We start from the raw sequence: 11,935 nt of genomic DNA, 5'->3' as shown, positions 1-11,935 counted from the left end.
ACTGAGTTAAACCTTGATTTAACTTGCAACTGAGTTAAACCTTGATTTAACTTGCAACTTAGGTTAAATACTCCTCCCCTCAGAAGTTACCATGCATCAGTGAAATGAGTTTGAGTTGCTTTTTTCTGCATAAAGAGTTCAAAGTCTTCTCACTAGAAACAATTGCCATTTAACAACTAGTACCCTAGAAAGCTGTAAACAGTCCTGATTCAACTGAACTGAAAACTTGTTATTACCGAAAGAAATCATACACTGTAACAATGACCAAAGCTTTTCTGGAAGAGCGCTCTCTCTGGATTTATCATTAACATCTACATCCCAACACTGCTAAATAATTCAGTACAGCATTTAGCCCTGTGTCCTTGCCTCTCTACTCAGAAACCACTCTCACTCTTTACAGTATATTTCAGCAACAGGGAGGAAAAATCTGTCTGGATTGTGGTTCCTCCTTGTGCTGTGTAACTGAGGGGGGAACCTCAGTTCCCCTTTCTCTCTCAGCATAGAAGCACAGGTTTTATTTATTTTATTTTTTTGGGAAAAGTGTTTATTAGACAACTAAATATAGAGCATTATTTATCCACACAAAGTCATGACCATGCGGGCTCAGATTCACATGCAAATTCCCCTTTTAATAATCCTAATGCAGGGAGCGCTCCAATCAGAGCGCTATCAGTCCCAGCTCCCAGATACCTGATGCCAGCTTTGCTGGTAATGTAGGCCACCGAAGCAAATCCAGAGAGATTGAGTTGGAATGAAGAGAGGCTCTGAGATCTATTTGCTTGGCTTCCTGACGACGAGGGGGTGTGTAACTTCTTTTTGTCTTTTCCACTATAAAGGGGATATCATTTAAGAGGGATCATTAGCTGAGAGCAGCCCGGCTGGGTCGAGGCTGGGAGGCGGGGACGCAGTTGCAAGCAGTGAAGCAAGGTGGAGGCACGAAGACAGAAGACCAGGTTAATGAAAGCATGAGGTGGCTCTTGGGCAGCAGCTTGAAAAAATTTGGACACGCTGACAGGGGAAACTATGACTGGCTAAACAGTGAACCTGGTGGGCCACTTCTGGAAACAGAGCTTCAGGTCTGTACCCCCCTGCTCATCTCTGTGACATGTCCTTTGACTTAGCATGTGTGTGTATGTCCATATAATGCCTCATGTATAGTGCAGAGTAAATACCTGGGTATTGGGATGTGTCAAAGCAGTACTGCTCAATTACGCAGAGTCAGAGCATTTATTTATGGCTGTTAAGTTGTTTTAAACACATTTGTGGGAAAAGAAAAACATTAGATGGAAAAATTCTCTTGGAGTGGCAGGTAAGGAAGTTTAATTACTTCTTTTAAGCATAATGCATTTTGCTATTCCTTGATTTCCTTTCTCTTAAATGCATGTTTACGCTTTGGATCTGGTCCTGTGAAGCCTTTCTGCCGATGTTGCGAGTCAGTAGCAGGCAGCAATGAACTCTTGTTCCCTAAGCTGTGCGCTGATTACTTCTGTGAGAGAGGATCACATGCAGGCGAGTGGGGGGAGGGAAGTAGACCCCAGAGATGAAAACACAGCCTGCCTTTCTGGCTTTGTCTGGCATACAGTGAGAGGGTTTCTCTGATCAAAAATAATAATTTAGGGTGCACGTACATCCCCAGTAAATGTCCAAGTCAAGTAGCATTAGCAAATGAACTGGCCAGACTAATTAGCTGAGATATGAAGTGTACTGTTGCAAAATAAAAGGGGATAGGAGTGTGTGTGGGTGTCAAAACAGGAGAAAAAGTAGTCTTTAATAACTCTGTAATTTTAACAAAATCTACCTCATCAGTAAGATTGCCAGAGTTAGAGTAGCAATGGCAATGTCTTCACACCTCGAGACTGGTTTTATCTGACACTGGGAAACAAAGAGCATCACCAGAGTCACATTCCAACAAGTATTTGAAAATTCCGTGTAAATCTAGGCTCACTTTTAAATTATGTGTCATTATTAATGCATACAAAAACATATCAAAATGTTTTTCTATTTGCCAGATTTATGCTTTTGCTTTTTACAAGCAATAATGAATCAGCTTTAAGAAGCAGGATGGAGCTTGGAAAAGCACCTCTGGGGGGACCACAGCCTAATGACTTCAAAGCAGACTTTGTTCCAAATCCACTTAAACATTTCAGAAGTATTGGTTTCATGATTCAACTTGAAAAGATATAAGTATAAATATGGGCTATTTAAATAAAAATAATTCTAATAGAGTTTTAAGTACTCTAGCAAATCATTAACAACATAATAAATCTTAGCACCAATCACTTCAGTGGGAATTTCAGTAAGCAAAATAAACTTTTACTTTTCTATCCTTACACCAAAGCTTTCTTTAAACTCATGTTTGGCCTTATTAGGTCATTCTCTCCCAAGCCAGGTAGTATCCCTCTTTTGTCTAGACACATGGTTCAGCTCCAAACCCATTCCATTACTCATCATGGATATACCACACAACTCAGCTCCACTCTGCATTTTATTCCTTTATCAACAGGCACGAGTAAAAGCTCATCTTAGCTGATATGGGTCACGTAATCTGTAAGCTGGCAACTGTACATGCTCAGCATGTTAAAAAAACATAGGCAGACAGATTACTAATGAAAGGCTTTACTACTTTAGTCTGTGCTCAGTGTTTGGGAAAACTGACCCTCTGCTTTAATTCCTACAAATATATAAATGAAAGGAAGAGAATAAACATGAGCCTACAATGACCAAACCATCCTAAGAATCAGTTCTGGGAAAACAGACAACTTTTTAGAAACTTGATCGCTTTTACTCCGAAGCCCTTTTCTGCCTTTCTCTATTTTATAAAGGATATTTTCCCTATATTTATGTGTCTGTAACTTATTTTATGGTAGAAGTCATATCCTTATTTTTGTCAATTACAAACCTGACAATAGCTGCTTGTGATGACACAGGTAGAGCACACTGATGTCCAGTGAAGCAGCATCCAACCAAACTGCCTAATAATGCCTTCAGTCACTTCATACGCCTGGTTTGGAAACTTTCAGGTGTTAAACAGTAGAGGATTTTACTTTATATACGTTCTGCAGATGGTTTACTTTCATTTCAACTAACGAAGATTCAAATTGATTTTTAGATAATTTCATTTTCCAGTTCTGGCAGCTATTCCTGTTACCTATACACAGAGCTTACTTTTCTAGTTTTAGAGGTTAGTTTTAGTTCAGTTTAGAACTTTAGTTATAGTTTGGAATTTCTAAGTAATTATTTATTTTTTATTAAGTGACCTTTGACTCATTGTATTAAAATTATTTTTATTTTTGGTGTAATTTTTTTTAATGCCCATAAGATTTTCCAAGTCTTTATGTCAAGATCTGTGCAACATTCTTCACTAGCCCCTTAGTCAGTCATTGCAGAAATGGGCACAAAACCATGACAGAAAAACAGGGACTAATACTGATCAATTGTATCCCAATACATTTGATAATATATATGGATTTACCTACAAGAAGTTCATCAGCTTTTTGCAAACTAAAAGCAGTCCACGTAAAATGCTTGGCAGGAGACAGTATCAAAATGGATATATAACTCCCTGTTCAGGTTCTCTGCATCTGTAGGGCAGTATTAACTTATTTAAAACTATTTCAACTCGAATAATACACTACGTAGCCTACAAATTATTTAACCCAGATAGGAAAGGCTTAACACTAGCTGTGTTTAAAAAACTATGAACCCTTTGAAACACAGACTGAGGAAAACTGGTCCTTGCTGTCATCTGTTAGCATACAGAAAAAAACATATTGCCCAATACTTAATCCTACCTCACATGCTGCTATTTTGCAGATCATAGTAGAACACGCTTAATGTCCTTTCACAACTATACAGAACACAGTACTCGCTTCATTACTAGCCATTCAGTGTGCTACTTCCCCCTCCCCCCCCTTTCTCAGCATACAGCTCAGGGTCTTATTTACTGCATCTTCTTCAAAAAAACAAATTTATTATGTCTCCTTTTGCACACATTACACAAGTGCCTGGTTGCTATCTATTCAGTAGTTATTTTGAATAGATTAGGATAAAACAGGAGTAATTCAGTTGGAAGGGACCTGCAATGAAAATCTAGTCCAACCACCTGACCATTTCAGGGAGTACAAGAGGATACGAACTGTTTCATAATAACCTATGTAATTTTTGCCCAGATCCCTCAGTGCAACAAAGTACTTGCAGGTTCAGGGCATTGCTCTTTCACCTTCAGATGCAGCAATACAGATGCAGAATTTCTGCAGACCAGACCTAGGGATCTCAACCCAGGCACTTTAAGTGAGGTATAACCAACAAATAACCCACAACAAACACCTCTGCTGAATTGTCTTGGCCCTCCCCTAGACCATTCAGTAATAGAGGCAGAAATAAATACAGCTCCCCAGGACAGCATTCACTATCATACACTAGCAGGCAGTCCTCTCAATTCCCCCATTCTTCTGACTCAGTCACTACATACCCTACACATCCTGCAACACAGTACCCTGAGGTATTGTGGTCTTCTTCCCTAAGCAATCTATCACAAACCTGAGTAGGCACTTCGTACACAATCATGTAATTAAAAATTATATGCATTGCAGAACAAATAAAGGAATCATAGATTTCCAAAATGCTGGCATTTATTCAACCTTGAGAGCTTGATTTTGCAACTTTAGAAACAATGCTATACATTACTCTTGAAGGGCTTTTAGGCCAGTAACCCACTGACATCCCAAGCTGTCCTTTTGTACCTACTTCACAGACTGTGGTCATCTCAGCTAGCTTATACTACAAATAGTTTCACCTCTTCCATTTTTTTACTGTTAGATGCAAACCTTCCCCTCCAACAATAATATATTTTACACATTTCCCTTGATGAGTATTTCTTTACAAGGCCCAAGACCACTGGCTTCCATTTAAGGCTTTGGAGCAACATATTTCCCTGAGACCCAAGACTATTTGTTAATTCCTTCTATCAAGCTTAACCTTTTCCTTCCTTCTCCTGCCTCATAGTTTTTCACTAGCCCTTTCCCTTTTCCTTCTTATTTGAAAAGAATGGGACTGCTGCAGTGAGTGTTGTTCCTCAGATTTCTACTCTCAGTCCTATTCAGTCTTACTGCCCTCAGTCTTGGTTCCCTTTTGGCTTTCCTTCCCACAGTTTTATATCTTGCTCTCACAAGCCAAGGCTCTCCTTCCACACTGCTGCACAATTCTGATCTGTACCCTTCTCTACTCTGCTCATCCCTGATGAGTTCACAGCTCCTCACTTCAGAAACATCAGTTCTCATCCTGTGCTTCAAATCCACATCCAACCCACCAATCCTTCCCGTGTCTCCCTGCCATCCAGTGGACTCCCTGAAATTCAGTGTTTGTAAGAGGCCATGTCTTATAGCAGGATGTATCAGGCAACCATAACACTAGTCTGTGCTTCCACCAGTACATGAAGGATACACCGTCCTTGACCACTATTTAACACGAATATCCTTTCAGTGAAATTTATAGGGAAGCTCCACCAAGTTTAAAGGATAATCAGGGCTTTATATACCTTTTACTAATCTCATGTAGAAAAAGCTGGCAATCTCACTCTCTCAAATCTCTGTCCTCACAAACCACCAGATTACTGTACAACTCACAGATCCTAAGAACAGCACTTAACCTGGCTGAAAGCCTGCTCTCTACAAATTAAACCCAAAACTTAGACTTGGATCTCAAAAATATGCTCTTCACTGATCGTGAATAATGCTGTCCAACATAAGCTCAGCTCTTGGAAATATTTACTGTAAGAGTATCGGTAATGCATCAGTATTGGTGAGTCTCCGAATAAGCAATGCACAAATAGAATACTGAATGCTTCTTTTCATTTTCCCAGGAAGTGTTTTATGCCCCTCGTAAGACCCACTAAAAAAGCATTAATGAACTTAAAAAAAAAAATCCCCTCATTTATAAAAGATTATTTAATGACTGGATTAGAAGAACAGTGGGAACAGTTTCTTCCAACTCTGCTCTTTCCTGTAGCCCATTTAATAGTCAGGTAAGACAACAGCTTGTACTGCCAGAAGCTCTTTAATAAAAAATGATCAGTAAATATAAAAGAGTGCTTTAGTATGCATTTTGGGGAAAAAGACAGCTGGGGAAAAAAAAAAAAAGCTTAATATCTTACCCACAAAAGTTTCAATATATTTTAAAATTACTTTAATGGATTTGGCTTCAGACCCACAATACCTTAGGGAAAAAAAAAGGCAGAAATCTCCCTTATGCTATTTTTTAGAAGTCAAAACCTATTTACTTTGTTTTTCTTAGGCAGAATTTCATAATAGGACAACAAAGCAGAGAGGTTACAAATTCCTGGCAGATAATCAGTTGAACGGAGCTTACAGTGTGATTTTGTAGCTGGAAGAATTACTATAATTCTTGGAAGAATAAGCACAGAAAGTTTTTGTAGACTAAGAAGGGAGCACTGGGGTTACTGGCCCTTTTCACAAAGCCATTGCTGCAAACAGCCAGTTTGCATCCCTGCTTCCAAATGCTTTGAGGAAAGAACCACTCAATTTCTCCTAGCTTGAATAGGCACCTTCATTCAAAATAAATGAAATCTGATCTATTGACCTGTTGAGTCTCACCATACAAATATGAAAAAGCCATCTGAGAGCATTCTTTGGGAACTTACTAAGGGAATGAGTTGATAATAAATAGCACTATAAGGTTTGGGTTTTCTTACCTCTCTAGACTGGACTCTCAATGAGATCCACTTATTAGAAGCTAGAGCAAGATAGAGTCATACTGAAAAAAAGATACATTAAATTTTAAAACTAAAGCTAATACAACAGAAGAGCACAAATGGCTTTGTTGGTTTTGTTTGTTGGGGTTTTTTTAGCAGCTAATGACTCCAGTTAACATTACAGAACGATTTAAAAGCTGTGGGACAGAGGCCTTTTGTGCTACACATTGCAGAAAATAAAAGTTGACAGCTAACAGTCACAACTGTTATTACTCTTACACGAGAAGTTCTTTTTTCACAGTTTTAATCAGGGAAAAATGATTCTTGGAAAGCTGGCAGAACAAGCTCAAGAAAGAGCCCCAGTCCAGGCTGTACTAACACACCATGTCAGGGTCTGGCCTGTAAGATTAGAACAATCCAAAGAATAGGTATTGTAGACAACGGGCCCTGTTTGAATGGGTTAGTTGTCATAACATTTGTTCTTTAAACAGTTTTTCAAATACAAAGAAACAACACTAGATGGTGCTTCACCTGGATCATCTGCAATTCACCGTTCTCACAAATTTTAAAAGCTTGACTAATCTCCCGCAAAGTAGACTGGTCCCTCTATAATCCAAGAGCAATAAAATGTCAGTGTCAAACAAAATTACATACACTTCCAGGATGTTGGGTTTTTTCACCATTGGACACAGGGTTTCCTAGAAACGCAATATTCTTTCCAACTTTCCCATTTCTTTTGTCTCTAGTTGTGATTTGCTTTAATGAGCCAGCAAATAGAATTTGGCAATTCAGGAGTCTGCAAAACATATTGTTTGATTGACATTAATGCAGACAGAAAGAAATTTGGAAAAGCAACTGCTAGAGCATAAGGGGGGAGATGGAGAGAAAACATTTTTGCTCTCTCATTAAGAGGTCTCCAGGAATCCAACACACTACCTATTTGCTTTGATTACAGAGCAGACAACAGACAAGTTCAACCAAAGACGACATAGAACCATTTCTGTGCATCATATTGCCTGCCACCATGATGCTCTTCCTGGCATTCCTGCTGCTCTTCCTGTACCGCCGTTGCCAGCGCCCCACTCAGCAGGGGCAGATCTTCAGCATTGACCTTCCTGAGGCCCTGCCTGAACATGATGTGTCCAATTTCCTTTCTGCACTGCCCTGGAACAGTGAACAGAGTTTCCACTACTCCACACTGGTCCCTGATGCCACATTCCTCTCTGTGTGTTTGCCTCCATCGTATGAGGAGGCCACCATGAAGACTTCCATGGAAGAGGCTCACATTGAGCTCTCTCCAGACCCAGTGCCTCCTTATGAAGAGAGCACACTGCAGACCAGCAGCGCCAAATAAACTTCCTACGGAAGCACCTTAGCTGAAGCATGCAACCCCTCAAGGCACAAAGGTAGAACTGCTATGGCCTTTAAAATTTGTGAAAAGATTCCAAATGAGGCGCCAAACCAATGAATTTGTGCAGGAAGAAACTTGAAGTAACAGGGAATGAGTCTCTTCACCTAGGACTCTCTACCTTCCATTTGTGGCAAGTGTACACATGGTGTAGCACCAAATCTGACCCAGACTGGCAGCATGGGTATTCCAGTTAACAAACATGTTATGAAAGGATTAAACTTAAGGAAAGTTGAGAAGCTGTTCCTCTGCCATCCATCACCTACCAGGAAATTTCAATAATGTTATAGATTCACTTGTCACAAAAAGGGCTTTTAGCACATACCTATTTCAGTTTGGAGTTTTTTCTTTTTATGTGTTTATTTTCAATTGAGTCTTTGACAAGCTTAATCATTCCATCTGTGTGTGTTAACATCACATCATTCTGCAGTGCTCTGGAATGATCACAACAACTCTCAGGAAAGCAAATAAATATATAATATGTACAAAATTTCCAGCAACTGTCCCCAAAGGTTCTAATGTGCACTGTGGATAAAGGCTGTCTTTTCTCACAGTTGAACAATGAGAACAATCAGAGCAGATCTGATTGTTCTGAGTGTGGAAGACTCCATACAAGAGCACATTCACACTATTGCTGCAAGCTTCCTGCCAAGGTCTGCAAGGTCCCAATGTTCCAGACTACTTGCTTGACTTCTTTTCCAATTTACAGGTCTAGAATAATAAACTGTGTGACTTGTTTGGTGCAGTATGTAAAGAAGCTGGAGAAAAATTAATAAATTCAAATGCACCAAAAAAATCTGGTCTGTATTTCAAAAGAGCATTATCATCCCTTCCCCTTCATCACTAAGGCAAAGTAAAGCTAATTCAAGTGTGTTGGTGGTAGTGGCTCAGAGGGTTTGCACATGCATACTTTTAGACTATGATGTATGCTATCTTTAATTTTTCTTAGAGGATAGCATTTTCACTATGTTGATAGATGCTCTTGTTACAGAAGGTGGCTGCTACAGATCCTGACAGCCTCAAAGTTATATTGGCAAGCCACAGACAAAAGTAATGTCACGGAATAGCTGACACCTGCAAGCAAGAAATCATCGTAACAGTTGTGTGCAGTCTTGGTGTAACTAACAAATCCAAAGGCTGTCCTGACCTGCACTCTATGATCTCAGCAACTGTCAGGAGGTGTCAGTATCAGCCAGTCCTGCTTTATGAACTCACCACATTCCTTAAAAAACCCAACAAAACCAACAATACAATAATGGAAGAAAAAAATCACTGCTGTACAGCAGAAGAAAGGCCACTTTCAAGCTGCAAGGTACTTAAAGTTCATGTTATGTCAACAGTGATACAATCACAGTAACCAAATAGTCCAGGTCAAAACTGATGTTGCCATTCATACATTTCTCTTATAACAAGAAAAAAAATCTGCCTTTTATAATTCAGAAATGGGATTGTTTTCTTGAATTACAATTTGAGATAATTCTTTTTCTAATGTTCCATTTTGGTTATCAAACTGCAGCAGCAGATGTTTTGGAAAAATCCAAATTCAATCAACCATTTTTCTTTTCAGACCACATCTGGGAACAGTTCCTGTATTTGCTGGCGCATTCGAAAGTACTATATTCTACTGTCTCCTTCCATTTTCTTTACCTTCTTAATATTTGGTACATGCAGTTGTTGCCAGCTACAAGCAAAGCTGGAAAAATATACGGGCCCAAAGCAACATACCTAATTGGAAAGGTGCAAAGCTTTGAGGTTCAAAGATAAATCACTTCTGCCTCTGGTGTCTGTATATTCCACTATCTTCAGCAAAGTTGTACAGATATGCTTGAAAATTAAGCTATTGTCATGTCAAATGGAGTATATCTTGCCTTAAAAGATCTACTGTGTTCTGAAATGAACTGCACTGTTATTCAGCACAGTTTCTTGTTTATCCTTAACCTGGGTAGAGCCTGATACTCGGCCCCTGGGCTCATCATTCTAAACAGCTCTCTAGTTACCTTAGTTACAATTAAAAAAACTTTTTGACTGCTTTCTTGTGACCAAGACTTATATACTTCTAAAATAGCTGAGAATTGCTATTCTCAGCAAACATATAGAGAGTGATTGTGTTTCACACAATTGATAACTCTCAAATCCTGCTTTAGATAAATAGTTTCTGATTGTTTGCATTACTACAGAAAATTAAAAACAGACACTTGCTCAATTTCAAATTAACAGAAACACTGCCATGACAAATTCCTCTTTCTAGTAGACTGCTTCTTATTCCATCTGGAATTGGTATCCCTTACCTCATTCCAAAACAGATTTGTCTAGTCTTGCATGTTAATTGTCCCTAGTGGGTTTTAACCTAACCAGCACCTCTACTCTTAAATCCCCACCACAAAGAGAAGGTCCACTAAAACAAGAAGAGAATGTTTCTCATGCAAACATATTGAAATTAAATCTCCATTGCCTAGAAGCTACCTCTGATCATATTAGCCTGTGGTGACACATCTCAGTAACCACAGCGTTACTGGTGTTAGTGCTACTGTTTGTGGAGCAGCAGTCATGTCCTTAGGGCAAGCACCTTCTGCATCCAAGAGGAGAGCTCATGACCTGAAAGGAACTCATGACCTGAAAGGAACTCATGACCTGAAAGGAACTCATGTCTGGTGATGCAGCAACCATAAGTGCAAGGGGAAGATCTTTAATTTTCTCAGCTCCAGTAATCTCAAAAGTGAAGGTTTTAGACTGAGGAGAGACATTAAGTTTTCGATTACATAAAAGGTAATTGCAAACAAAGCAAAATAAACACCCCTCATGCTTGCACCAATCTGAACCGGGACTAGTGATCTTAAAGTGAAACAAGTTTAAGTCAGAAAAGAAATTTCTGAAAGTGAAGTGCAGTCTGAAAGTGCAGCGAAGCACTGGCAACACCATCTCTGGCCACATTAAGAAGTTAGACAAACTTATGTCCAGAGTGATGAAGGCTCCTAACTGGAGCAAGGAATGGATTGGATGTCTTCTCTGAGTCCTTTCTTGGTATAGCTAAAGCTATATCAAATTAAGTTTTGTTCATAATTTCAAATTTTGTATGAAATCAGATGGCTGTTTCTTTGAAAATTTGATACTGGGAGATTTCATATGCATGCAGAAATCACTGTAACACTGGTGTTGTACTTTATAACCACAAAGTTATTTTTCTTTTTTTTTTAAATCTCATATCTGCTACTACACATATAAAGTCTTACAAGTTGTTAACTTACCTAATGTGAAGGGCAACTATATTTCAGTTTTCTATTATAAGAATATTGAGAACCATGATGAGATTATTTATGTATATAGAACCCCTTGTTTATACCTAGTAGGAAACTATGGAATAATATGGACCCCCTCATTAAGGAGGCTTTAGAAGCTCAGAGAGCAATCTCTGTGCTTCTCCTCTCTGTGAGAGCTGCCAGAGTCTCTTACTGACATCGATCCATTGCTCTGCAGACCAAGATGCAGATACATCTTGTACACATGCCAGTTATTTGCTCAAAAGACATTTAAAGGAAAGCAACACAGGTAATTTATACAAAACAGTTCTGTTAAATATCAACTGAAAGTATTCAGCACACATCTCCAGTAATAATACAGTACTTTCAAATTAGTAGAATATCCTGTCTCTCTCACTTTACCTGAAGGAAGGAAAGATGAGACAGCTCTTTGCAACCACAGTAGGAGCTCAGAAACTAACATCTTGGATAAAAATGATTCATGCTTGTGCATAGATCAAGCATCTGGCACCTAATCTTTGATAAGCTAAAAACTAACTCATGATTCACTGGTTTGTACTT

General features: G+C 39.0%; 1 protein-coding gene across 2 annotated transcripts in view; it reads left to right on the top strand.

Annotated features, from left to right (window-relative positions):
• The window catches only part of SMIM28 (small integral membrane protein 28), a 25,066-nt gene extending 16,140 nt beyond the window's left edge, over positions 1-8,926 (top strand). For both annotated transcript variants that reach the window (XM_027690019.1, XM_027690026.1), the window contains 2 exons: positions 837-1,076; positions 7,665-8,926. In XM_027690019.1, coding sequence (XP_027545820.1) covers positions 966-1,076; positions 7,665-8,063 — 510 coding nt within the window. In that variant the 5' untranslated portion in view covers positions 837-965 and the 3' untranslated portion in view covers positions 8,064-8,926. The remainder of the gene's footprint in view (positions 1-836; positions 1,077-7,664) is intronic.
• The last annotated feature ends 3,009 nt before the right edge of the window (positions 8,927-11,935 follow it).

Source organism: Neopelma chrysocephalum, unplaced genomic scaffold (assembly GCF_003984885.1).
Source record: "Neopelma chrysocephalum unplaced genomic scaffold, ASM398488v2 Primary Assembly neopelma1_23, whole genome shotgun sequence".
In the NCBI taxonomy this organism is placed as follows: domain Eukaryota; kingdom Metazoa; phylum Chordata; class Aves; order Passeriformes; family Pipridae; genus Neopelma; species Neopelma chrysocephalum.
Note: the sequence above shows the minus strand (reverse complement) of the source record. Positions and strands in the feature narration are given on the sequence as shown.